Raw genomic sequence first — 27,603 nt, 5'->3', positions numbered from 1 at the left:
TATTTCTGTGTGATCAGAACAGGCTTTTTAGTGAAAGATCCATATACAAAAGTATGTTCCCAGAGATGGAAGGCATGTATGCCTTCTGTGAAGGCCCTTTGCCTCCCTGGGCCTTTGTTTCCCAAGCTGACAAAAGGGATATTTAGTGACCTGACTACATCATATACATGTGTGCGCATATAAAAAATGTATATGCTTGGGATCATTGTTATTCAATGACAGTAACCTAAGAAGATAAATTTTATTTCTTGGGAATGTTAGGCTGTGTTCAAACAATGAACAAAGATATATCAAACAAGCAATTTCACAGGGTACTCACGCTTCTCAGGCTACTGAGCCCGGTTTTGCGGTTGCTCACAGCACCCGAAGTATGTGCTTGTCCCGTGTGACTGCGCGCCTGGGGCAGGCCAAGCCCGTTTCCCTACCAAAGGAGAGATGTGTTCCTAGGAGCAGGTGCTTCCTGCTGTACCGTTCCTCAGATGACCACAGAGCGGCAAGAACTTTACCAAGCAGGACATGAGATAAGATGCCATGAGACTTGATTATTCATTGCCTTGTCAAATACTGGCAGCTGCACTAATTATTACCTAAATTGTTTCAGATGGCAACACCTTAAAATGATCTTTAATCTCAGAACTGAGCAGTAGGGTTGAATCTCTGTGCTCGGGCATGCTGAAGGGTGCTCATTCTGTGCAGGTTTCCAGTGTAAGTGCAGCTGAGGTGTTTGTTAGTTAATTAAATTTATTTGGAGCATGTAGAAAACACTTTGGAATAGGAAAAGAACCAGAAAAAGGCACCCTCCTACAATTCTAACTCTTGCGCACTTTCTCTCTTCAGCCCCTAACACCAAAGGGCGCTTAGGTATCTACAGACAACCGTGAAATAGTAACCTGTCACGGCGGATTACTGGTTGCTTGCGCATTGTTAGACCATTGTCAGACTTGTGGAAACACTGGACCGTTTAGGACCACCTAGCAAATCTCAGCTTGCTCAGTCAATACTTTCTGTCGATTAGGTACAACACGTTCCCAGGTAGCACTTGCAAAAGGATTTAGGCAGCCTCTTGTAAGAGCATCATTTTGCAGGAAGAAAAGAGTTGAGCAAAAGTTGAAATGAGAAGGTTTTACTTCTTTCCTTGCCTTTTTTTCTTACCCCTTTAGAAAAAGAAATCCATTTAAACTAAACAAGAATTCACCTTCAGAAACCTCCAGCTTCCCTCAGCACGTCTGCATCTTGCTCTCACTGTAGCATAAAACTAACTCAGAGTGACTTCTTGCCATCCTCTTGGTACGATATAAAAATATACGTAATTGCAATAGCATCTAGATGGCACAGCCAAGATCAGGACCACATTGTGCTAAGCACTATTTGCCAAACAAATAGGAAATGAGAGGCTGTTCCCCGCAGGGCTTGCAGTATATATAGACAAAGTCAAAGGGGATGAAGCAGTATTATCTCAGGCTTACAGCCGGGGGACTCCAATCCAGAGGGATTACAGTAGCGTGCCCAAGGTCACACGCAGGAAATCTGTGGCAGAGCTGGGAAATGAAACAAGAGCTTCCCAGTCCCAGGCAAATACGCCAGGCACAGGATAATCTCTACAATGGAATGTTTCGACCCATGCGTGCGCAGGCTTCAGAAAGCTCCCAGGCCTGAGCCCTCCTCACAGAAACTGCAGGAATCGCATCATTTGTGCGTCAGCTATGCACATTGTGACCAGGACACGGTTCTTCGTAAGTATTATTGTGCCCTTTCTGAAAGAACCTATTTAAAGATGGAACGTTGCATGTTTCACACGATTCTCTATCACGTGCTATATATGCCTATAAAATCTGCTTCTCATCCAGCTGCGTGGCTACGCTGCTGCAGGCATGCCAGCGTGTATTGCTGCCCTCTCGTGTAGACCTTGTTGTAATTGCAGTGATGCGACAGAGTTGAGGGGACAAGCGTAACCTTTCACACCAGCCGTGCAGCTAACGGACACGGTTACCTTTCTCATTTAGCCGCCTTGCTGTCTCGTCCACGCTCGTTTTGTACGTGAGACAAGCTACATGACAATGAAGAATCCAGGTCATAGTCTTGGTAACGATGATGCAGATTTGCTAAGTCAAGAGAACAGTTAAGACAACTTTGTAGCAACAAAGAGTAGTTAAAGGTGGGCTGGTGTTCTCGGGTTTCTCTTCAGCTTTCCACAGGGGGCAGTTCTACCTCACTGATCAAAGTTCACCTCAGGTTGATGTGGCTGCTAAAGTCAAACCATCTTTTCTGGGCACGTAACATTTAACGAAAAGCAGTTTGGTACACCTGATAAAAGGGATATGCTATTGCAGGCTGTGACAGGTAGTAATTTATGAGAAGATTCATAGGCAACAACAAAGAAATTCCAGTTATTCCCCACTTAACGATTAGGCCTGAATTTTATTTTAGCAACAGCTACTGATGGTACCCTGTGATACCATCTTGCTGGCTATAAAACTGGAAGACTCCTTTCACTTTCCATCACATGGGTAGTGAAAGGGACTTCAGGGTAAATATGAATCAGGTTAAAGTTGTTTTACTTGGTGTACGTGCCACTTCCCTCCTCCCCGCCTCCCCCCCCTTTTTTTTTTTTTAACCAGAAGCCCTTCCTTTTAAAATACCTAGGCAGGTAATTATTGGCACTCATTTGTGTTTCATTGGGTACGTTTTTTTTAAGTGGACTTTTCATAAAGCCAGCTGGAGCTCTTCTGAATATTTTTCTTCAAACTTTGCTCATTAAAAACAAATCACAGAAAACTTTTCTTCCCTCCACCTTGACCCAGGAATTTATCTTTTATATTGTATTTTTTCACTAAGTCTTCCAATTACTTATTGCCTTCCTCCTTCTGCAGAGGGGTAAAGCAAGACAAAGTGAGTAGCTGAAACAACAGGCACAAAAGAGCATATGCAAAAAAGATACACGGAAAGGGAAAACTATGGCTTGAACAATAGCATCATTCTCTGTTTTGCAGGAACAGTATATATGAAAGCATGCTATTGGGGAACAAGCCAATGCATAGGTAATTAGTGAAGTAATTACATTATGAGACAGGGGTGCAGGACATGGCTTGTAACTGTTGCAGGCCAAATCCCATCCATCCGTGTGTTACTGTACAGGAACCTGTCCCGTTGATTGGACTTCACGTGGTTTTCATAACTCTGCTTCTCCTTGATACCTGTGACTCGGAGGACCGGAAACTGAAATCCAAGTCTCATAGACTTAACCCGTGTGGACCAAAGCAAATCCTGGAGATTAACACCCAACTGCCAGCTCTCGCAGCTGAAGACCCGTTCTGCTGTGGCTGTATTTCACCTCCTTCAGCTTCTGGATGACTGAACAAAAACATGTGATGATACTGTGATGACACTCTCTTGCTCCACAAGAGATTGCAGAGATCCCTGCAGCCTTTCCGTAGCCAGGGATTCAGATCAGAAAAGCTTCTCTAGAAATCAAACTAGTTTGCACGAGGGACGGACGTGTGTCTTAGCCACGAGTCAGCGCAGAGCAAATACACATTCACGGGAGAGAAACACCAGGGCTGTCTCTATGACAGCAAGGAGGTTTCTTGCCCGGGGGAGGCACAGCCAGACCCACCAGAAGCCGCGTGAGGATGCTGGCAGTGTCTGAGTTGATCAGACAAGTGTTGAGGTTGCTCAATTAGAGTTTATCATCTCTGTCTGCATCAAGTTCCTTGTTGCACTAGCACATGCCAAAGAGGCTCCTTTCCAGTCACCCACCGGACAGTAGCTCACGTTTAACAAATCAGCCCCACAGTTTGCTGCCCTGACACCACGCAGAACAAAGAACTCGCTGCAATGGATGGGAAAAAAGTACACTGTGTACCCACCCGGAAAAATGGAACAAAACAGAGCCGCTGAGATTGTCTCCATCCAGTATTTCTGGAGAAAGTTAATGCAGAAGCAGTAGCTGACCTAAAAAATACTCACTCATTAACACTAGCTACAATACCAAAGGTAGCAAATATATTTTTCAAGAAAGGCAATAATGGGGACCGTTGCTCATTGTGCCCTATGTCAGACACTAGACAACTTAGTTGAAACAGTCATTAAAAACTAGGATTATAAAGAAATACCACCTAGCTGAAGAAGGTGCAACAGGCAGAACTCAGTACAGCTTCTAAACAAAATGGACCATTGATCTGGTCTGGTTTTGCAACTCATTAGAGGCCCAGTTACGCTGAGCTGGTTAGTGCTGCAGCAGTCACGTGCAAATATACCGCTTTGTTCTTTAAAGGCAAAGCCAAAGATGAGAACCATCAGCTGTACCCCTGGCTCCACTGAGCACACTGGGAAACCTTTCTTACCACAAAACCCAGCCACTCGACCGGCACAGCAGCAGCAGCAGCGGGTACCTTTCAGGGCAGGGGTCCTCTACAACTTACGTGGTCCTGCCAATACGAATGCCAGATGCTAGGGTTTCAGTGGAGCTCATGACGTTCTTCGTCTTATCGCCAGTCAACAGCGCTACTGCTGTTAGCTCGTTTCTCCTCACATCGAATGAGATCAGGCTCCAGTTGGCTTAGGAAAAGCCACGTGTTGGGATATTAGACTAAGGACTGCATTTGGATGGCTTAAATCACAAGTCCCCAGCTGTAGCAAGTTCCCCGCCTTGATTAACTCACATGATCTCAAGCCATCTTCACAGGCCCTCCGGTCTTCAGCGCAAGGACTAAGCCTGAATCGGGTCTTCGGTTCCTTGTTCAAAGCTTAATTTCTTCCTGCTCCCTGAAGCATCTGTGCCCCTTGGATTTGTTGCGTGAAGATTCTGTACATTCAAATCCTCTCCCTGATCATCTCCAAACAAATCCCTGCCTCTGCTTTAACTTACGCTTCCTCCGAGTCGCTGACCAATTCTATCTTTTCAGGATTAATATTAATCTTAGTAACAGTTCCTCAGTTGAAAACAAGCTACTCCATTCCCTTATAGTTCCTGGGCTACATCCGATTAAAATACAGCATGTGCACACTTTATGGTAGAGGACCTCTCTTGTCTTCCATAGCGTCCCCACACCAACCAGTTTTATGTCCCACACCTCTAAGTAAATTCCCATTCAGGAGTGCTCGTTACGTGCTAATGCTCAACACACGGCCATTTCTGACAGCGTTCGAGCTCTAGACGCACTGAGCACTACCTTGGCCTGCTTTCAGGCTGAATGTTCTTCGACACACAGAGTTCCGGTAGCTGTATCACGAGATGTGCGCGAGATGTACGCTGCAATTCCAGCAAACCACGAACGGTAAAGTCCCAAAGTTTCAGAGGGGAATTTATTGTATGGGAGCATATCCAACATCTTTTGTCAATCATTCATGAGAATAATAAAAAATAGAAGCTTTTTAAATGACAAAAAATATAGTTACATATAATACAGATTTTCATCTTGCATTGAAGCAGAGCAGTAATAGAATGCTCACTCGTGTTTTCACAGTTAGTTTGCGTTGCTTCTCTAGGTTAAAGCATCAGCAACTCACATCTTCCAGTCAGAACCCCTAGTTAGTAGTTTCATGGGGCGATCATGAGGGTGAACGTTCTCTGCCTTTTGATACCCCTTACAAACAGAGCAGGCACGCTCGATCCATCTCAAAACCACTCACGTTTTCAGAGGTACCAGCTACGTTTGAAACAAGGCATCCTTGCTGCAACTGAAAGATTTTTGTATCAGAACATGCTTTTAGGCCCAATTCAGAAACACGTCTATGGAATACTCAAGAATGTGCTTAAATCCCACTTGGTTTGAAGGGCTCCGAGTTGACCCTTTGTGACCACCCCTGCTTGTTCTGCCCCTCACAAGCACTGCACGCTGGCGTGAAGCACTAACCAGTACTGGGCCGCATGTGTAAATTGCTTGCAAGGCCACGAAGGATTCGAACATTCTTCAGCACTCCATTTACTTGAGACCTAAACGCATTCACTGCATGCATACATTTATGTATATAGTACTCACACTTACCCCCAGCCCCTCCCCACAATATTATTGCAACAATTCTTTGCTGGTATAACAGTTTATATACCAAGTTTCACTTATTTAGTTTTCTATAAACATAGAAAAAAAAACATCTGAAGGGAGCTAGAACAGCTTTCAATCAGTCATTATATTGGCATTGAAAGCTTTATTTTGAAAACTTTAAGCAGCAATACTGAATAAATAGACAGAACGATTGTTTTGTCATCTCCATACAACCGATGGCCTTCATCCAAAACATTAAAATACTGTAGCAAATAGAATAAACATGCATGTATCAATGTTCTAAAAAAAAAAAAAAAAAAAAAAAAAAAAGGTGTAATATAAAAGTAACACTTTGACACTTATTTTAATACAGTACAGACCATTAGAGACTATTTTCTGGAAAAAATATCTGAATACAGTTTTGTTATTTACATGGATCATTAAGGCCCAATTCACTCAAGTTAATGCACATCAGGAATTTATATGCTTCAAGATAACTCATTAAAATTACAAGATCAATTTTTTTGCTCACACTCACATGATCCCAGTTCACTAAAACAATGCAATATTCTTCACGCTAAAACCAAGGCAATTATTGCCCCAGGAGATTTTTATTTCGCTAGAGGATCTTTTCCCTCTTACCTCACAATGAAAGCATGTTTGCATATTGCTAATGCTAGCGGTAGTTCTCGTCTTCAAGAACTTCCTCCCAGTTTGCTATGGTTTAGAAAAGCAAGTAATCCCAAAGCTAACATGCCATTTCCAGAAGCAACTCAGGCACTTGGGAACCTCAGTCCCACAGAGATAACGGGAGGCAGGTTCCTAGCTGACTTTTCAGAGTGGGACTTGGGTTTCTCCGTTGCTCGGGCATTCAGAACGTTTACCTCAGCCTCAACCTACCGGCATTTCAAACAGTCACACGCCCCCCCTTTCCCCTAACAACATAGCATCACCGGCAAAAATAAACTGTATCCTCATGGATGAGAGAGGTAACACAGTTAATTTCCCTTAGTAACAAATTACAGGAGTTCTCCATATAAATTCCCTGTGCACTGGAAAATAGTGCTTGTGTACTCAACTATTTAACGCAAGCAAAAAAACCCATTTTTATCATGCTGGCCAGTAAATAATATGGCACTTGTTAAAATTAGTACGTGTAGCTTCCTTTCTGCTAATGCCCAATAAGTAGGTCTGAAACACTTCTGAAAATCCATTTTTCTACATTTGTAAAGAAAGAGTGAGGTTCTGCAGCGGATTGGAAGCAAAACTCAACGCCATAATGTGAGGAATTTTTATAACTGTAATACATTGTTCAATTCACATTTAATGCAAGGGCATGCCATTTATTTTTGGTTTATTTACAGAGAGGGTGAAAATGCTACAGAACTTGAACCTGGGTGAAATTCAGTAAGCAAGAGGAGTATGGTGGGGCAGGGGAATTTGTCAGTGTCTCAGAAATGACAGGTCTGGACACCAAAGCCTCTCCTTTGCCACAACAGTGGCTGAAGCTGTGAACGTTTTTCAGATCACCCTGACATGCGCTAAAACCCTGACGAGGAGGGTCCACTCAGTGACGATGCCGTGGATGCTCCTGAGCCAGCTCCAGGCTGGCCCTTCTGTCCAACAGCTGCTGCAATCAGCAGATGCTAGTTTTTAACTTAAATGGCAAATTCCTTCCTTGATTCTCTTACAAAGCTGTAACCCAAGCCCTCCAAAGCTGCTCCTCCCCTTCCTTTTAATCCTTTTCCTCCTCCCTCCATCTCAAAGAATAACCTGGCAGAGAAAGAGAGCAGTTTTTATGAAGCAAGAGCCCGATTCAGCTCAAACTGACATCTGTGGGAGATGGACCAGTCACAAAGTATGACAAAAACATTAACTGAGCAAGTATGCTGATCTGCCTGAAAAATACTTCATCTCAGTACAAGACTGAAATTGCAACAGGCTTTTCCTTGAGTTTCCCCCCACCCCCATGCAGCATAATTTGGGCCAGACTTTGCAAGGTGCTGAGTGCCTCAGTTCTCTAACATCAAGAGGTGCTGAAGATGCGAGTTATCCACTGGAGAGGGCCATCTCATTTCTGTAAATTGAACCCAGAATGTAAGGCATATATGCTCAAGTACCTTGGACAGATATTGTCCCCAAACTATGTATATTTTACACTTTTTTTAATATATATATATATACACACATTCTTTTTTTTGTTTAATACAAAGTTATGGGCACAGTAAACATGAGCACAGAATTGTGACAAACTAACAGTAAAATCTGTGAGCACTGCAAAGATTCCTCGGGTAGGAACATCTCATTTTCCAGTTTGCTCACAAGGGGGAGAAGAAAAAAAAAAAAAAAAAAAAAAGTCCTGATAAGTTAAACAGTAAAAACTCAGAATCCATTTGGAAAGGTCCTTTATATATTCACAGCCTTATCTGTTGCTGTTAGTCTAAATACAGCAGCATTTTTAGAATATATGATGCCATTAATAAGTGGAAAGGGAAAAAAATGCATTTAACACTCGAGTCCTTCATCTTCTACTACGTCTTCTAAAATTTCCATTTGTCAGGAAGCTCCTTTTTTAAAAAAGGAAACTTCAATTAACATTTATCTGCACATCAGTAAATCAACACAAGAGGATGCTAGGAGTCAAGAATTCCTAAGTATTTTCTATGGCAAAAAGCTTGGATTTTCCTACCAGTGGTAAAATCCTGGCCCTACCAAAGACATCAGGAGTTCTGTCATTTTGCCACCGACTGAAGTCCAGGCGTTCAATACTGCAGTGGAAGCACGGCGACCCCCTCTCATGTCAAGGGGATCTCAAAGGTGGGGATAACGGTAGGAGCTGCTCTTAGAACAGGACATCCAAACGCAACTCGGTGAGGCCCATTCCTTCTTCAACTCATCCATGAGGCCAGCCTCCTAACTGTACCAAGCGTCCCACCGATGCCAGTCACTTTCTCTACAAACTTGGTGTCAACTTCAGCAATCTAATTTCAAGGCCTGTAACCAAGATGCTACCTGGCAGTGTCTTACTTTCTGCGTGGAAGCCATTTTGTCTAATCCTTGCTCAGCTTTGATTGCATTAGAGTGACATCAAGATACGATAAGGTTCTCTTTTCACATTTTTTGTAAAAAATGACTACCACATGTGTGAATTTCCCATTTGTAAGCTTTATATCCTGTAAGTGACTGTGCAGCAACACATCTTTCAAAGAGACTAAACATCTACCATTTAACACTGGGGACCCGGAATGAAATCTCAGTCCCACTCAAGTCAGTAGAAGCTCTGCTATTGACTTCATAGGACTCTGCCAGGCTCCTTCCCTCCACAAAACTTGAGTGAATTTTGGAAGGCTGGAAGAGAATGCTCATTTGTTTTGTGTTTGGTTGGTTGGTTTTTTCTCCTCCTCCAACAAGATTTACCGCAAAACAAGAACACTGCAATGGCTAGTAGAAAAAATAAAGTACAAAATCACACACAGTGAAAGCCTCCTACTGTCTTTTGGTAAGATATATGAAGACAACTTCTTACATTGTTCTTTTCTCAAAAGGCATATACAATGTGGCAAAATATTTCAAATATACATTCTATATAATAAAATATCATCTAACTAGTGCATCCTCAATCATATGCTGGAAATATTTTTACCAAGCCAAGGTTTAAATTCCATAAATCTTTTGAACACTAGGTGCTTCATTCAAGGCAGATTCAACAGCAAGTAAATCCCACAAGCACGCTTTTCAAGCCTTAAAAGGTAGCAATGGCTGGAACATGACATATTATGACCCACAACAGAAATTAACAAAGTCAGTGGTGAGAAACCATTTTAATGGTTCGGCACTCCACAAAACTCTGCATTGCAAGTTGTTGTACTTGATCAAATGGCGGATGGTTGTACACGCAAATTAAAGTCACCTTGTCAGACTGACATACAGCCATACGTGATTATTCACAAATTAAAAATAAAAATATAAAAGGTCAACATTCACACGTCCATTGACTAAAGGGAATAAATTAAACCTCGGGTAAGTTGCATACATGGTTTCCTTCACCCTCAGTCTTTTATTTATGCCTATACATGGAACAATACTTTCCCAAACACTTCTGAAGTGGCAAAAACAAGCGAAGGTTTTTGCACTCTAGCTATGTTCACAGCAAGTTCATCCTTGCCAAATATGAAACGAGAGAGTTCCTCTGTCTCTTTAGCATCAGTGCACAGGGTATGGCTCCAAGTGGTGTGTTGGAGGAAGAAGAAAAAAAAAATATGGTGGCTTAACAAAAAGAAAAAAAATCTTCTTCCATTCATTATTGGCAGAATAAAACAAAAGTGTATTTTGTCCGGGGTACCTTGCTAGGTCCTCTCCAGAAGAGGTACGGTACTGTCATACATAAATGCCCTCCGGGTTAAAACCAGACGACAGGGGATTCTGTAGAATCCGAAGGTTACTGGGGAGTTGCCTCGATGAACCAGGGCGCTTCAGTGACCCAGACTGAAATGTTGGTTCTGCACAAGAAAAAGGGCAGTTAGCAAAGTCACCAGCAAGAGTGATGGCTGTAGAACACCCCTCCTCTTCCTGCTTGCTGCAGCATGCGCTTAGTGCAGTATAGAAAAACTAATCCCACATACAACAAAAAATTCAAATGCCTGACTGGGAAGCGATGAGATCTAAGGTGCACACCTCCTACTCATTTCGAAACAGAAAGATATACCTACTCAATATAAATACCCTCCCACAAGGAACATGCACACGGACACGTGCAATACACGTATACAGTCATGTGCAGAAAGAGCTTGTACCTATTTGTAACTCAAAGGTTCAGCTTCCTGCCCACTTCAAAGAGAAACTTCGTACAAGTGCTGACATTTAAGGTCTGGTTGGCTTTTCTTCTCTCCCCACCTCCCTACCCTCCCAACGCCTTTTGGCTAGAAAGGTTTCTGAGAGGAGGGACAGAACCGGCTAAGGAGAATGCTGAGAGAAACAGGCCTCTCGCAAGCAGGGTGCTGGGTAACGCACACCACAGCAGAGGAGTTTCTGCTCGTGCCACGGTTGTGACACGCATTCAAAGTGCTCCCATGTTTCTCCCGAGGACACTGAATTCCGATGCGGGCACGTGCAGAATGCATTGATCCCACTAGGGGCAAAGTCAATTTGCAGGCGCCGTTACAGCCATCTGTGCAGGGCTTCTGGATGGCTGGCAGCCCAGCTGGATTAGCTCCTATTCCCGTGCGGCTGCTGTCTGGGATTTCTCAAGATCCAGACACATTCCTTTTTCTACTTTGACAACACATCCCCCCAGAAGAGGAAGAACCCAGACGAACAGCAATGTCAGACATGCAATCATGCTGCGTGCCAGCTTACATGCCTGCAGCCATGGTAGCCACACTTGAAAGATACTGGCCTAATGGGTTACTGATGGGACAAACACATGTCCGGGCACAGTGGGAGAGACGTTATCTACATACTACGCTTTATTTATAGCTCACTAAACCCTTGGAATGAAAATAAATATTTGACACTGTACTTCCTTAATATTTTGCTAACTTCTTTGCTAACAGAGCAGTCACTTGATGTATGCAGCAGGTAAATGCATTGCCATCCCCGTCTCCCGCCCACCAAAAGCGTTCCGAGCGCTGCACCTCTCTCGAGCTCCACATGCGGCGCCTCCACCTCAACGGGGTCTGCTGGCAGCACCGTGACCTTCGTTCCTGTTTGCTGGATGAACTGTTGGAGATTGACCTGTCGCAGCTCCTTTGTCAGTTGCTCCAGTTCTTGTTCCCTATCCTGCCAGGAAAGAGAAAACATCTGCTGAGCAGCAGCGAGCATAAAGCAGCATTTCGAGACTCTACTTGCAACTGGGCAACTAACGCTTCTCCTTTTGATGAGAAAGCCCCTGGTTTTTAAATTCAAATGTAAATGGAAGAGTTGAAAGGTATTTTACTCTTGTAATTTAGAAAGCAAATCAACACTCACTATTACTTATTAGAGATTACTAGTGGTCTGTTTACACTGCTTCTTGGATGACTAGCAGATGTTTCTCATACCATCTGAGAAAAAATTTTGGCACAACAGATGTGAGCAAATAAAAGTAACAGTGAGCACTGAAAAAATACATCAGCTGAGCATCAGTCTGCCACCAAATCTTAGCTCTACCAGAAGTGTCCAGCATGGCTTGGACAGCTCATTTAGTTCTTCTGTTCCTAAAAGGAGAATAATTCCTTTCTCTTCTTGTTCTTTGTGTTTGTTTTCTTTTTATTTAGAGTGTACATTTTTATGGACAGAACTCTCTCATTCTGCAAGCGTACTGTGTTTTGTACAATGAGGCCAAATCCTGGCTGGTTCACCACCCCTTCACAAACACAGAAGATGATCGTTTAGGTTCTTCCTCAATGCTCTGTAATTCTAGCATGATATACGAAACCTACAGCTCTGATAGATTACGACAGTCAGACTACAATTATTTCCCGCCCCCCACAGATTCAGCTTCATTAGCAGACAGCTGCACGTGGGACTCTTCCACAGCCAGGATGGGCTTCATCTATGTGGCCGCACAGGGGCCGGGCTAGCTACCCAGATGCCAGGCACACGTCTCTGGGCGTCTCCATGCAGTGCATACTGCTACATCTTCATTTTGGCACGAGACGGAGGTTGGGTCAACCTTCTTTTCCCTAATTATGTTGTGTAAGCAGAATTATACATGAACTCACACAAGGATTGGGGGAGAATAGTTTTGTGGATGCACAGTCCTTATTCATTTTAAACTTGCAGTAAGGTCATAGTTGAGGCTGAATTCAACAGTTAGTGAGAAAATTAACACAACTGATCTGATGTCTGAATTATGACCTTTTAAATGCCAGTTGCTTTGTCACTGATCTGTTTGTTTGACCTGTTCAGTCAATGCATGTCATGTGGTTGGTCTCAGCTTCCCATGCCAGACTTGGGTTTCCATTCATTGGCTATGAGCTTCTGGAGAAACTGGACTAAGAAATGGAAACCAGGCCACCTCCAAATTTTAAGACAATTCTACAGAAAAATTCTTCAGTTTATTTCAGGCCTATTAGACTCCACAACTGGGAATTCTCAACGTCTTTACTTAACTACAATGTTAATTCTGCAGCTCCATGTTTTACGAGTCTGTAACAAAGTTGCCACTGAAGGGAATTCAGTTTTTTAAAAAACCCTGAATCAGTGAAATATGCAGGTTACCAGAATTTAACATCATTACTAACTTGTTCTTGCCAGTTCTCAAGATAAAAATGTTAAGCATCACCCCAAATCCTACTGGTTTAAGCTCTTAAATTTAGTATCTAATTGTGAAACTTTAGTGAGGTCTTCTATCTGAAGAAGGGTGGGATTTTTATTTTTGTTTTGGTTTTGGGTTTTTTTTGCATTTAAAAATCTTTCTCTAGAAACAGGGAGAGCAGAGTGCTGCATCTGATCCTTAACTGAACATAACCTCATATTGTTGGAAAGTAACGTTATTAAGGTGGCTAGAGAAAAGGAATGAAAGAGAAGAGGTAGGACAAATTACTAGAAATTTCTCACATGCTGCTAAAAAAATACTACCTCCCTGTTCTTATCACTTGAAATCTAGTGAAGTAAAATTTTCTTTCCTTCCTTACTGAAAGGTCTATAAAACACCCACGCTCAACTTTTCCAGTTTCAAATCAGCAGTTCTATAAATCTACAAGAAGGGTCGGAAGGAGGATCTGGGGAACTACAGGCCTGTCAGCCTGACCTCGGTGCTGGGGAAGGTCATGGAGCAGATCGTCCTGACTGCCATTACGCGGCACGTGTGGGACAATCGGGGGATCAGGCTCAGCCAGCATGGGTTTATGAAAGGGAGGTCCTGCTTCACTAACCTGGTCTTCCTCTATGACAAGGTGACCTGCTTAGTGGATGAGGGGAAGGCTGTGGATGTTGTCTACTTGGAGTTTAGTAAGGCCTTTGACATCGTCTCCCACAGCATTCTCCTGGAGAAGCTGGCTGCTCATGGCTTGGATAAGTGCACTCTGCGCTGGGTTAAAAACTGGCTGGACGGCCGAGCCCAGAGAGTGGTGGTGAACGGAGTCAAATCTGGTTGGTGGCCAGTCACGAGTGGTGTTCCCCAGGGCTCAGTGTTGGGGCCAGTCCTGTTCAACGTCTTCATTGATGATCTGGATGAGGGGATTGAGGGCACCCTCAGTAAGTCTGCAGATGACACCAAGTTGGGTGGAAGTGTCAATCTGCTGGAGGGCAGGAAGGCCCTACAGAGGGACCTGGACAGGCTGGATCGTTGGGCCGGGGCCAACTGTATGAGGTTCAACAAGGCTCAGTGCTGGGTCCTGCACTTGGGTCACAACAACCCCATGCAACGCTACAGGCTGGGGGAGGAGGGGCTGGAGAGCTGCCTGGTGGAAAAGGACCTGGGGGTGTTGGTTGACAGCCAGCTGAACATGAGCCAGCAGTGTGCCCAGGTGGCCAAGAAGGCCAATGGCATCCTGGCTTGTATCAGGAATAGTGTGGCCAGCAGGACCAGGGAGGTGATAGTGCCCCTGTACTCGGCACTGGTGAGGCCGCACCTCGAGTCCTGTGTTCAGTTTTGGGCCCCTCACTGCAAGAAGGACATCGAGGTGCTGGAGCGTGTCCAGAGAAGGGCAACGAAGCTGGTGAAGGGTCTAGAGCACAAGTCTTATGAGGAGCGGCTGAGGGAGCTGAGGTTGTTTAGTCTGGAGAAGAGGAGGCTGAGGGGAGACCTTATTGTTCTCTACAGCTACCCGAAAGGAGGTTGTAGTGAGGTGGGGGTTGGTCTCTTCTCCCTAGTAATGAAGGGATAGGACGAGAGCAAATGGCCTCAAGCTGCGCCAGGGGAAGTTTAGGTTGGATATGAGGAAAAACTTCTTCACCGAAAGGGTAGTCAGGCACTGGAACAGGCTGCCCAGGGCAGTGGTTGCGTCTCCATCCCTGGAGGTATTTAAAAGACGGGTAGAGGTGGTGCTCGAGGACATGTTTTAGTGGTGGACTTGGCAGTGTTAGGTTAACGGTTGGACTCTATGATCTTAAGGGTCTTTTCCAACCTTAACGATTCTATGATTCTATGAAATATTAATATTTAACTTTCAGCATGCAAAAAAATATTTCTTTATTTCCTCCCCCCAAACTGTTTAATAGAGAGCTGAATTTATTTTCTCCTGGACTTCCAGATTAGTGCACCTTTAGGTTTAGAATAAGCTTGGAAGACCTGAATTTAATGGGAACTTTCCTGAGAAAGTGAAACCCTAGCCTAAAAAAAAAAAAAAAAAAAACACAGCAAGAAAGATTTTGAACTCAATCATACCCTCACTGAGTGTTACTGAGAGTAGGTAAAATATATAAAGAGGACTTTATGCTTTCTGTTAGTGCAAATCCTTAAGTATAGTGTGTCTGGAAACTTAGGATAGACAAATATGGCCAAACGTGCTTACAGTTTTCATCCATTTTGCTTTGGATGAAAAGATTACATTTTTTTCCCTCCTCATTTAGTAAAATCAGCTTATACTGACATGGTTCTAGGTGTTCAGGAGTAAGGATGCAAAATCCCTTTACATGTTCACAGCAGAATCACTTCACTGCAACTGCAGCGCTGTGGAACATAGTAACTGTGAATCTCAGGAATACAGCAAGAATCACAACTCAAACTGATGTGTGGTGCCTCGGTCCTATCTTACATGGCATGTTAAAATCCCAGGAGCTACAATCTTTCCTTCACCTCATCCAGCTAGCAGCTGGATTTCCATTTGTATTTATTCCTTCACGCTCTATCGAGTTCCAAGTGATATTAACTTCAGCAAGGAACCAGAGACTGGATCCTCTTTTGACACATGTGCCACAAATGCAAGAGGTGTAGAGAAAATAAAATCCTGAACACCAGCAAGTCAGACAGGAAAAGGCAGATGCTATTCTTTAAAACAAAAGCCCTGTAAGCTAACAGTTACTTTAGTTCTACATCCATCTATCCAGGTGCTGCTTTTGGACTGCTCTTTTTAATTCATCTATTTTCGTGGCAGACAAGCCTAGCAAGAATCAGAAGCTTAGCCTCAGAAAAGGCTATGATGGTGCAAGTTTCCCTGAAATTTAAAAACATAAAGCACTGAGCTACCAAGATCTAGGACCTAAATCCTCAAGATATCTAACCCCAAATCAACAGGGGTTTGAAGACTAACACTTTTAAAGGTCTTAGGCCGAGAGCGCTACGGTGCCCTTTAGCACCCAGTAGTAGTACAACAATCCCCCGCTAGCCCTAAACGTGCTATTCTTCATGCAGGAGGTATTATTTGTCCGAGGTGTGCAAGAGCCCAGACCCACTAGCACAGCAGCACCTCACCGGAGCTAGGGAGCACTCCCTCTCAGCAGGCCGAGGAGGCTAGAAGCATTGCCATGGGTGCAGCCATACTGCCCTCAGCTGGTTTGCCTGATAGTAGCTCTGGTGTTTCTCTGTCGACCATGGACCACTGCATGGTGAAGATACGCTTCAAGCGATTTCTCAGAGGTCACCAGGCAGTCAGGGGATGGTAGCAAACCAAAGCTGTAACTGATGAAAAGAAACTGAGCCAGCACGTAAATAAACGAAAGGTGGTGTGGCACTCAGCACTAACCCTGCAGGCCACCCAGGCCTTCTGAAAGGCCAGGAACACGTCCACCAAAACGTCTGCTGGTTTACTTTGAGACAAAGAACTAACTACTGTTTTTCTTTTCAGATTGTTTCAATGAGTAAAATACACACAGGTATTTTGAGTAAAAATTGTCTGCTCTTCAAAAAAAATCTGAAATGCAATTTGAAAATGAAAGCAATGCTTTGTTCCTTTTATCCAAATTCACCGTGGAAAGTTTCTCGTGTTTTCTTTCATGGGCTCCAAATCTGTGTAAGAAAAATTCATTACAGTCAGGTCTTTGACTCTTCTTTGCTATGGATAAAAAGGACATTCTTACCTGTAACCGTTTGGTAGCTTGGCCCAAAGACCTTTCTACGGCTTTAATGCCATTTTCCAACCTCAGACTCTGCTGGCCCTGAATGTCAATTTCACCCTTCACCTTCTCAATCTTTTCCTTGACCTCTTCTTCATTCACTTGGGACTCTTGAACTTCCCGCTGCAACTTTTCAGCTTCGAGGCCGCTTTCCATGTTGTGGATCTGAGACACGTAGTCCTTCAGCTTGCTCTCGCACTCCAGGATCCTCTGCCTCATCTCCTGCAGCTGCTCCTTCAGCTGTTTTTCGTTCTCCTGTTCGATCTGCAGCTCGTTTTCCCAGAACTCTTCCTCTTCAATCTCCACTTCGTTCCTTTTGATCTTCTGCTCTAGCTTGAGGATTTCTTCTTCCAGGCTGGAGTTATACTTCTGCTCCCAGTAGCGGATCTCGGCCTCGTTGGACTCCAGCTGCTTCTCAATGCACTGAAGTTTCTCCGTCTGGAGGTGGATCAATTTCTTCAACTCGTCCGCTGTTGTCTTGCAGTTGTTGAGCACCTTTTGCTTGAACTCGGATTCCTTGCTTTTCCCAAAGATGTCCATTAAGCCTTTGGCCCCCCCGGTGAAGGTGAGGGATTTCCTTTTCGGCTCCCTCCTCTTCATGGACTTGTCGCCGGGAGGCCTCAGCTTGGCCAGGGGAGGCAAGCTTTGCCGGTACAGAGTCCTCTCCGGGATGCGAGCCACGCTGTCCGAAGTCGGCCTCTCGCTCAGGGAGGGCCCGGTGCGGCGCAGGATCAGCTGCACGTCGCTCGCGTACTGCCCCCACTTGTTCAGCGAGACGATGGGGTTTTCGTGCGGCGCCAGGTGCCGCTCGGTGTCCCGCCACTTCTCGATCAGCGTGTACCTCCCGGTGCGGCCTGCAAGGCAAGCACAGCCGTCAGCGGGGCGGCCCGCCAGGGGGCGCTGCCGGACAGCGCCAGCGCCGCACGGCAGGCGGGGCCGCCGCCGGCCCTGGGCGCCCCCTGGCGGCCGCGCCGCGCCGCTCGCCAGCGCCCGCTCACCTCGGGCTCGCCCGGTTCGCCGGGAACGGGCGCGGGGGTGCGGGGGGGGGGGGGGGGGGGTGGTGCAAGGCCGGGGGTGCGGGAGCTGCTGCAAGGGGGAGGAGAAACCGCCCAGGCAGGACCCTGCGGAGTCACCTCAGAGGCGCCTGTGCGGGCGGGCGCTGGCGTCCCGCAGAGGGGAGCAGCCACCCTCCGGTCCCAGCGCGTTTTCCTGTGTTAGAGTAAATGCTCCTTCGTTACTGAGCTGAGCACGCTGTCTACGCATCGCTTGTTTCACCTGTAAATTACCCCAGGAAAATCCTCTCCATATAGAGCAGTAACTGAACGAGCGAGTACCGATTTACATTGCACACACGAGTGAAACCGCACCACTCCAGGGCTTCGTTCAGATTTGGAGTCACTGAAATTAAAGCAAGTGACCTAGCGATGCTGATACCTAGCAAAGAAACACATCCAATATTCATCTCTGGGGGAACCAAACAAGAATAGAGAGGTCCACATCCTTCACACAGCCACTCAGAAAAATCAAAATTTGGAGATGGTGTTTGCTTTTAAACTGTATCACCAACCAGACAGGCAACTGCTCATGACCGACTGAGCCTTAGTTCACCATCTTGTGCCCCCCGGTTAGTTCAGCCCCCGGGTAAAGCCGGCTCAGGGCCACGGCAGCATTATGCCAGCTCACGTGGCCCGTGGCAGCACTGCCGACGTGACAAACCTTCAGGGAGCAGAACACGGGGACGAGGGCAGCAGAGGCTGCCCAGATGGGAAACGAGCAGCTTGGGCTCCCTGCACAGAGCCCTCACCTGTACCAGCAGCTCACAAGCCCCTCCGGGGTATGCAGCCTTCAGGAAAAAGCTCAAGTCCTTTAATAACCATCATGATGTTTTCTGACCTCTACACTGACAGCTAGCTGTACAAGGAATGCAGTTCACTTTTAGCATAGGGGGAAGTACAACTTCTGTCCATGGCTTCTTTTGTACTGCGACCAAACATACTTAAATTCAGCTTAGCAGTCTTGTTCCTCTGAGACCCCTTATAGATGCTCCGAATGCTACAAAAATACAGCACTTGAGGTTTTCCACTATTTTTATTTTTTCTAAACACTTACTACTCTGAGATACAGCATTCTCCAAATGCAGAAGTTTTCCTTATCATGAAAGTGACTTCATTTAAAAGCCACAACATTGTTTACAAAAAGATGTGAAAGATCAACTGCTTTTAAAGCATGTGATCTTGATTAATTTCTGAACAGCTCCACAATTGCCATTAACCTTAAAAACATCATTAGCTATTTTAACGCATTACATATATCCATTTCCATGATAGATCGTCATTCAAATGAGCATTTATTTCAGCACATAAATGCCTAAAATACCTGTCATATATGCAACTACGGAGCAGGGGAGTTGGAATAAATGTAGTTATCGGTGGTAACCCATTTGATGCATTTTCTTTCCTTACGCCACCTGCCCAACCACTGCACTTTTCCCAAAAGAACGAAAATATCCTAATCTCAGGCTGGAGATCTGCCTCTGGCCTCCAACCACAACACTCGCACAGCCTCCGCACCTCAAATTTGTAGGAGACAAGCTCCACTGTGGTGATTAACACGCTACGTGGCCCCCTAAAATCTGATATTGTCAGACCAGCCTTATAAAGAGCTCCCCAGGATACGGCTACTGTGTTGGAAATGGTTCCTCTGATCTCACTTTCTCACAGTTAGCTCATGATGCGAAGAACAACAAAAATCAGATGTACAGGCACCGCCTAGAGAACAGGCTGCTTTGGCGGATGGGGCATACTAGTGGTAGTTAGCTGGCCAAATAAGAGACCAAAATGTCCGTGCTCACTTCCAAGTTAGGAGCGAGAGCTCAAAGAGTACGTGAAGTTTTGACTGATAGAAGTCAGCAAAACAAGGCAAGCAGCATGGGAACAGCAATCCACCCCTCCGCTCCCCCCCCGAATGCCTTATAAATAAATGACTTGAGGTAAGCACTGGGGGGAAAAAAAAAAAAAGGGGGGGGGGAGGAATCTATCAGCATACCAACATGCTTGGCCAACACTCTCGGAAACAGATTTAAAGTTTATTACAATAAAGTACTTCAAAAAGAAGTTTACTATGCCAAGATACAAAGTCAGAGATTTTTGACAACCCACAATATTGTTCATTGATCCATGAAGATTTATAGTTTGTAGTAGGCATCAGTGTTGTTATAGGAAAAATAAACCTAGTGCTGTTTGCTATAGCATACTAACAATAAAATCCCGGAGAAGAAAAATGAAGTAAAAACATACCACAGAACCTAGGACAAAGATTGCATTTTACCACTCTATTTTGCTAATCTTAAAAGCTTTCAGCTTGTAATCATGGTAATGCTACTAATGTTCTTGTTGTTTCAGAAACAGCCAAGTTCAAAGCAGCCTTGAAATTGTAAACAAGAGTATGTACCACTAGGGCAGTGATCAGCATGCAATTTCTATTCACTTTGCTATTAAATGCACTACTTAAAAGAAATGTAACAAGAGGCAAAAAAAGAAAATGGGGGAGGGGAATAAAGCTAACAATCTCGACCAAAAGTGAATTAAGGAATTAAGCAAGGCACTTGCCAAGAACTCTTTCCATCTTAGCTTAGGGGTCCAAATCAACATGCAGTCCTAAATAATGAACTCGGCACTCCAGATCCACATAAAAGAAAGTGTTTTGTAGAAGTAATACTTAATACAGTTCAACAGCCACACCTGGAGTTCAATATTAGTCTAAAACAAAGCTGTCCTCATCCAAGTTCATTACCTAGGTTTACTGTATTCGGCCTGTGTATGATGCAGATTAACAATACCTGGACAACCACAACTGTGATGTTTGCTTGCATTAGAAGGAATTAATCCACAAATGAGGGGGTGAATGAGTTAATTCAAAACTAATGACAGAATATTTCAGAACACAGGCATCCTTGCAACAAACTGCTGGATTTGATGGGCTACCATTGCCAAGGAGAAAGCAGGTTGCTTGGGTTGTTGACAAAGAACATCTCACCACCTGCGTGCTGCTTCTTGTCTTGTATGTTGTCCATAAGCTTTCTGCAATAGAGATTGTTTGTGCTTATACAGCACCTGGCAGAACTCAATCCTACCTCATTCATGCAAACCTTACAGTTTTAAAAATTCGCTACTGTTGTATTCATGTAATGTGCCCCATATCAGCAATGTATGGCATTCATTAAACCACAGTGTGTTTTTCCCAGCTGCACATAGAACACATTGAATCTCATGCAGATTTATGAAGTATTTCCAGGTAAAGTCAGATGAGCAGTTACGCAGTCAATTCAAGAGCTGCCAAAGCACAGCTTTAGTTATTGCACTGATGTTCACAACGGGTGTATGCCTAGTCAGTGGATCCCTTACAACTTCCGAAATCAAACTTTTCTTTAAGAGCATGTACAACTAGAACATATTAAACCAGTTTTGTTTTTTAATACTTCTATCAAAGCCTTGTACTAATGAGAATGGTAAAGAAAACAATCCAGACAGCCCCAAACAAGCACCAGCAGTGCTGTGTTCTATGGCTCCCTCTTCAGAAAACAGCAATTCAAGTGCTGGAGAAAGCCCAGAGCCTCTCCACCCCATTCACCGGCCAGCTACCTCTCGTTAATATTCTGTGCTGACCCACTGACCACATAATGGTCCCTGACAATAATGGACAATACAGTATTACCATCTCAAAACAATCATCAAGAATTTGTACGTGTTTTGCAAGGCAGCGAATGACAAGTATAACAGAAGCAGGTATATATTTACATATATAAAGCACACTGCATCTGCACAAAGGGCCAGTGTCAAGGTTAATGGGTTAAGTTTACAGCTACGTAAGCATACAAACTTATCACAGGTTCTATTAATACAGGAACATCTTCAAAAAAATCTTTTATTTTAAAAGTGAGAGAGATCAAAACAGGAAATACACGGACTCCAGAATGCTGATGTTCTGGTAGCCTGCAAGTAGCTGTCACGAGCGGTTTGAACGCAGCTCTAATGTCACCGGTTATCGCTTGATCAATGAGACATTAAAGAGTTAACTACAGCCAGTATCCTGGATCAGCCACTGCTCTGCTGTACAGCCAAACAGCAAGCTCTGGACCTGAGCGCCCACGTCACACGCCGAACCACTGTAGTCTTAGTTTGGGATTGATGTAATTTGGTAATTTAAACACAGATTCCATTACAATGAACGGTGATTAAACTAATGAAATATAGGAACAAGGTAACTGAACATTTTTTTTTTAGACTCTCAAGAGGCAGACTTTTAAATTACACTCCATGAAGGCTGTAGGACCCGTATAACTATTATGCACTTTAAGCTTCTCTATATGCTTTAATACTTGCAGCTGACACAGTAGACATGAGCAACTGTTTCTGTTGCCAAAAGTAAAAATGAAATTCCAAAGGAAAGCTGCAGTAACAGTGTTTCTCATGCAACACTTTCGGCAGGACTGTAACCTGAGAGGTCATCAATACTGTTTTTCAGGACAGAAGTGATTCATCTGTTTTCTCCTTCCCAAAAGTGCATCATCCTCTACATGCAAAGCATTTTGGGGGACAGGCACTACTTTTTTTTTGTATGCAGGTAGCATGATACACCATGTAAAAACATATCTGTGCCTTACCTTTCTAGTCAGGCTACACAAGATTATTTCAAGCACCAGGTAAGATCCTTCTTTTCATTAAGCGTCTCCCATGCTTCACAAGCAGGACCTACAGCAGCGAGTCAGTGCAAGCAGGCGAGTCACTGCCCTGGCCTCATGTTATTTCTGGGAAAGGTGGCTAGATGAGCAGTCTTAAACATGGAGGTACCTCTCCTTCCCTAGGGAAGGGGCTAGGGTGGGCAAGAGCAGGCCTTTGTCACTAGAGGTCACACAGTCTTGCTCCCAGTTGCTCCTTTTTCCCCAAGATGCACTTGGTGCCAGGGGAGGTGCTCTCTGGCAGGCATACTCCTAGCTCCCATTTTTCCCAGGGATCCCACCACCTCTGCTGCTGCACAGCAGCTGTGCCAAAGACCCTCCCAGCAAGGTGGCACTCTGGACAGAGTCTGAAAAAAGAAAATGCAGCTTCTGTCTTACATGCAAGTCTTAAGACAACTAAAAAGGAAGCTGTACTAATCTTGCTCTTGAGCTAAATCTGAATTAACATGCCAAACTCACAACAGTGCATAGTGAGTACATACATACCGTCACCTGTCTGTGCACAGGTTTCCATGGAGGTAAAGCCAGGTCTTCCAACACATGCTCAACCCAAACCCAGACTGCCCAGAGCTCTGTGGGGCATTGACAAATGTACCCACTCCCCAGCCTGGATACAGCTTTCTGACCACCTACCTTGGTTTCCCAGATAGCCCTCTAGCCCTAGGCAACTGGATGCTGTCTTCCTTAACAAGGCAATATAAAGAAAAATAATTTTACATGGGCAAAATCTTGCAAGAACTCTTAACATGTGAAACATGTGGGGAAAAAATACTCTCCCTTACCAAAGGGGCAACAGCATTAACTCCTGAATCTTTAACAGCACTGACAGAAAAGTAATTGCTGGCAATTTGAATAAACCAAGTATGATTTGAACTCAGTATCTTTGAAATATGAAGCTGACATTTCATTCATTATCTGATACTTAAGTTAACATCTGTAGCAATTTAAAAAAAATACCGTTTTAGCTACCTGAGAACTCATTAAATACCCAAGAAAGATTAAGAGTAAAAAAAGCCTTTAAAATAGAGGTTAGAGTTTGCATTACTCAGATTTCTTAACTCATGCCACATTTTGCACACACGTGTATGCATACCACAGAAAACAATGAAAATCGGAGGGGTTCAGCCCTAGGAAAACATGCTCACAGAGATATACAGGCTCAAGTTTAATGACAGTGAGGGCGGTCTGCTTAGCTCACTAGGTCCAGCTGCGCTCACAATGTGATTATGTGTCTTTATCAGGACTGAAGTCTTAGTTTATTACTATTATCCTTTCGCTCAAAAAAAGCATATACAAGAGTTTATCATAATCTGACAAAACAAAGCACTCACAGTCATTTCATCCTTTCAACACCCTTTTGCCTAAGCACCCTGAGGTACTGCACTTATTTTAGACCCATTTCCTAAATAGGTAAAACAATGCGGAGGAGCAGTTTGGCCGAGGTCAAACAGCAAGACATGGCAAAGCAGATAAAGCAGCCCAGGTCTCTGTACACATGCCGCCGCTACGCTAGACGTACCGCATCATTAAAGGGGGCAGCAAATCATCCCACCCAAGCACCACGCCTTGCAGCAAGGTTACTGTCACTAGATTTCTGAACCATGAAGTTTATGTGATCACACCATGGGATCGCCACAGCGTGCAGCTTTCTTGTACTACTTATTATCCCTCTTAATGTTTCTATTTGAAGCAGCAGAGAATGAAAGTTTGGGGTCAAAAATAACCCAAGTTTCAAGTGATTCTTAGCAGTAAACTACATGATTAATTCCATGTTTCAAATCCTCAGTTTGTACACAACAGGAATTGTGCCCTTTTTCTAATCCTCTTCAGACTCAGCACTACGATTCAATTCAACCTCAGACTCTTTTCTCTTTCTCGAAGTGCCTGACAGCCAGCTCTGGCACTTGCTTTAGCAGAAATTATTTGGAAGAAGGGACGAACATAAGAAGAGACAGCGAAGTGGTGTGATTTTTCCAGCTACAACTCTGGCTGAGCCTCACAACACTGTAATGCATGTTTGAAACAGCATGAACAAATCCGTGCTCTATTTTCATAAATACAGCCCATTTATCTTTGAGGAAAAATACTCAACTGCAATAAAAAAACTGACAGCTGCATTAGTTTAATTTTAAAAAGAGACAGTTGTACTTCTTGTTCAGTGAAGTGTTGCTCCTATTCTCCTGATATTGTGCTACAGCCAGAAAATCAAAATCCACGGCACTATTTAAAGCAAGTCTGCCATTTTAATTATTAGCCACAGAAAATTACGCGAGGGCAGAAAACAAAAGTGCACTTTGGTAAGAAATTCAAGCTTCACATCTCTAGACTGAAATATTCTCTTTCTAGGAAACAAACATGTCATTCTGAGTACAGAAGATGCACTCTAGTCTCCAGAGGGAAAAGAAATCACAACAAATGCAGTAAAAATCCTCACAGGGGCTGTAAATGGGAGAGTACTTCTGAAGAAACAGGGTAAGTATATTTATGACTGTGCTATTCATCACCATGTTCCTTTGGAAGATTTTATTTTTTAGATTTGAATGGAAAACAACCAGTAAAAGCAAATTTAAAAAAAAAAAAATCTTCTGTAGTTAAACTAGATTTGCCTGAACTATCAAGCTAACATGATTAGCTCACTTTCTTTTAGGACACCATCTGTTTTTCCCTTCAGTATTACAATGAGTTTTTGAGAGGAGCCGCTACGCTCACACACCCTCGGCTATAAGCCCATATACTACTTTGCAAAACAGACCTCTGACCGGGTTCACCAACCATCTCATCATACATGCCGTTGAAAAGTGTCAGTAACTTTTTTTTTTACTTCTTTTTCAGTTGCCCAAATTAAGGAAAGGAATCAAAATGAGCAAGCAACATTTATATAAAGCCATTCTGGCATGATTTTTACAGAATGCACAGAAAAGCTAGAGGAAGCAGAAAAACAGCCAGAATTTGCTGTCAAATACAGATTTTTAAAATAGACAATGACGGATTTGATAAAATCTAGCTCATCTCTCCTGGCAAAAATATTTTTAAAACAAGACTTATGGTTCTCCATTTAAACTGTGTGCTGTGGTGTATTTTTACATTTTGGTGAGGCCTTAGTTTCTCATGATGAAATGATCACTTCTCTTATTTGTGTTACAAGGCCAAACCTTCTCTTTGTAGTTCACAAGTAGCTTGAGTTAGAAGGAGGGGAAAAAAAAAAAAAGCAAGCAAGCAGCCCTGGATACAACTCATAAAAGGTAATATCAAGTGTTCTTCAAGGTCCCAGTGAGAGGTGATTTCACTCTCTGGAAACTTGTAACTGGACAGTTTTATGCCTGTCTTGAACAGAATTCCAGAGACCCTCCCTCCAGCAAAGGCATTTCTAACTCCTTCTAAGTTAGAGAAACAATCAACTACAGCATCCAAAATTATATACAAGTGATATTATTCTCTCTCACATTCATTGAAATATATACATACATTTTTAAAATAAGCTTTGCTGGGATCCCCAAAAGAGACAACTCTCTCTTTTCTTTTTGTTATAAAGAATGAGGTTTATTTGAGATTTAATTCAAACCCTTTAACTTCAAGCCAAACAAAAATTTTAAAAAACCTAATCTGTAGAGAAACTTGGGGTAGAATCAGTTCCTCAACGATCAAGAGACAGGCAACAGGGGAATGAGATCATAGGACAAGAACAGGTAACACAAATGTTATCTATCAGGAGTACAGCCTCAAAGGAAGAGACATGCAGGCCTTTCCACTGAAAGAGTTAATAATGGCAGATATCAATTTGTAAGGAACAGGTCAAGGAACATTAGTCAGGCAAGTTAAGTGATAGCACTCTGCCTGCCAAAGGATTAGGCTACACTTTGGGTAATGGGACAGAATCTCTTACAAAGGGGCATAACCCAGCATGACTTGCTATTTTTGTTTGGCTAAAATAGCCCTAGAACGTAAGTCCTTGTCTTTGCATGAAAAAAAAAAAAAAAAAACAAAAAAACCGAACACTTCCGTATCCTGAAGAAAGCAATTACTGAACTTCTATGACATGAGGGGAGAGCTGGAAAGTAAATAGATGGAAACCTTTTTATTGCTCTTATCACAGTGGGAGATCAGGAGACATGGCCCTCCGTTTTATCAAAAGAAGTTTCTTGAAATACAAGAAATGCCATTTAAAAATAAGGAAAAAACCCTCTTACTGCGAGAGTGACTGAACACCGAAACAGGTAGCCCAGGGAGGTGTTGGAGCCTCCATACTTGGCCATATTCAAAACCTGACTGCATGTGGTCCCGAGCAACCTGCTCTAGCCGTCCCTGCTTTGAGTAGCAGAGTTGGACTAGATGATGTTCAGAGGTGCCTTCCAACCACAGCCCATTCTATAATAATTTTGATTTTCCTGTTTTTGAAATACATTGTAAAGCTTTACTTTTCATATTTCTAGAATAGCGGCAGCTTCAGTTTGTCCATGAGAAGCTTCTTGAACTATGGATCTCTTAATCCAAGTATCTTTGGCTTGTGCTTTCTTCAGTGGATACAGCTGTAAAATAAGTTAATTTGCAGATATTCCAGACACTGCACTTCAACACAAATAATATACCTATTGCAGTTCATATTTCAGGCTCAGTAAAGACGACTGCATTCTGTGTCTGTGTTGTATTTTTAAGTCAAGGACCTAGCAATAAACTGTAAGACACAATAAAACAAAAGGAGCATCTCAAAAAACTTTGCAGACAGACCGAAAGACAGACAAAATAATATTGAGTCCTGCTAAGCTATGCGACTGCTGAGGGAGCCAGACTGCAAAGTAGAAAAGATCAGAGCCAGCCAAGGAGGAAGCCAACTAAGACTGGCTACTTTCCACCACCAAATGTCAGGTGAGAGCTAGAGGGATACATTTTAATAGATTCCCATTCAAA

The 27,603-nt window shown here is 43.5% G+C and overlaps 1 protein-coding gene across 2 annotated transcripts in view; it reads right to left on the bottom strand.

Annotated features, from left to right (window-relative positions):
• Positions 1-5,290: 5,290 nt before the first annotated feature.
• Positions 5,291-27,603, bottom strand: part of RASSF8 (Ras association domain family member 8) — a 96,051-nt gene continuing 73,738 nt past the window's right edge. For both annotated transcript variants that reach the window (XM_087766815.1, XM_009465087.2), the window contains 3 exons: positions 16,926-17,815; positions 11,618-11,762; positions 5,291-10,483 (listed from right to left, as the gene is read on the bottom strand). In XM_087766815.1, the coding sequence (XP_087622941.1) occupies positions 10,362-10,483; positions 11,618-11,762; positions 16,926-17,815 (1,157 nt within the window). In that variant the 3' untranslated portion in view covers positions 5,291-10,361. The remainder of the gene's footprint in view (positions 10,484-11,617; positions 11,763-16,925; positions 17,816-27,603) is intronic.

This window comes from Nipponia nippon, unplaced genomic scaffold, assembly GCF_047370975.1.
Source record: "Nipponia nippon isolate SJK-2023a ecotype South Korea unplaced genomic scaffold, ASM4737097v1 scaffold_3, whole genome shotgun sequence".
Taxonomy (NCBI): domain Eukaryota; kingdom Metazoa; phylum Chordata; class Aves; order Pelecaniformes; family Threskiornithidae; genus Nipponia; species Nipponia nippon.
Note: the sequence above shows the minus strand (reverse complement) of the source record. Positions and strands in the feature narration are given on the sequence as shown.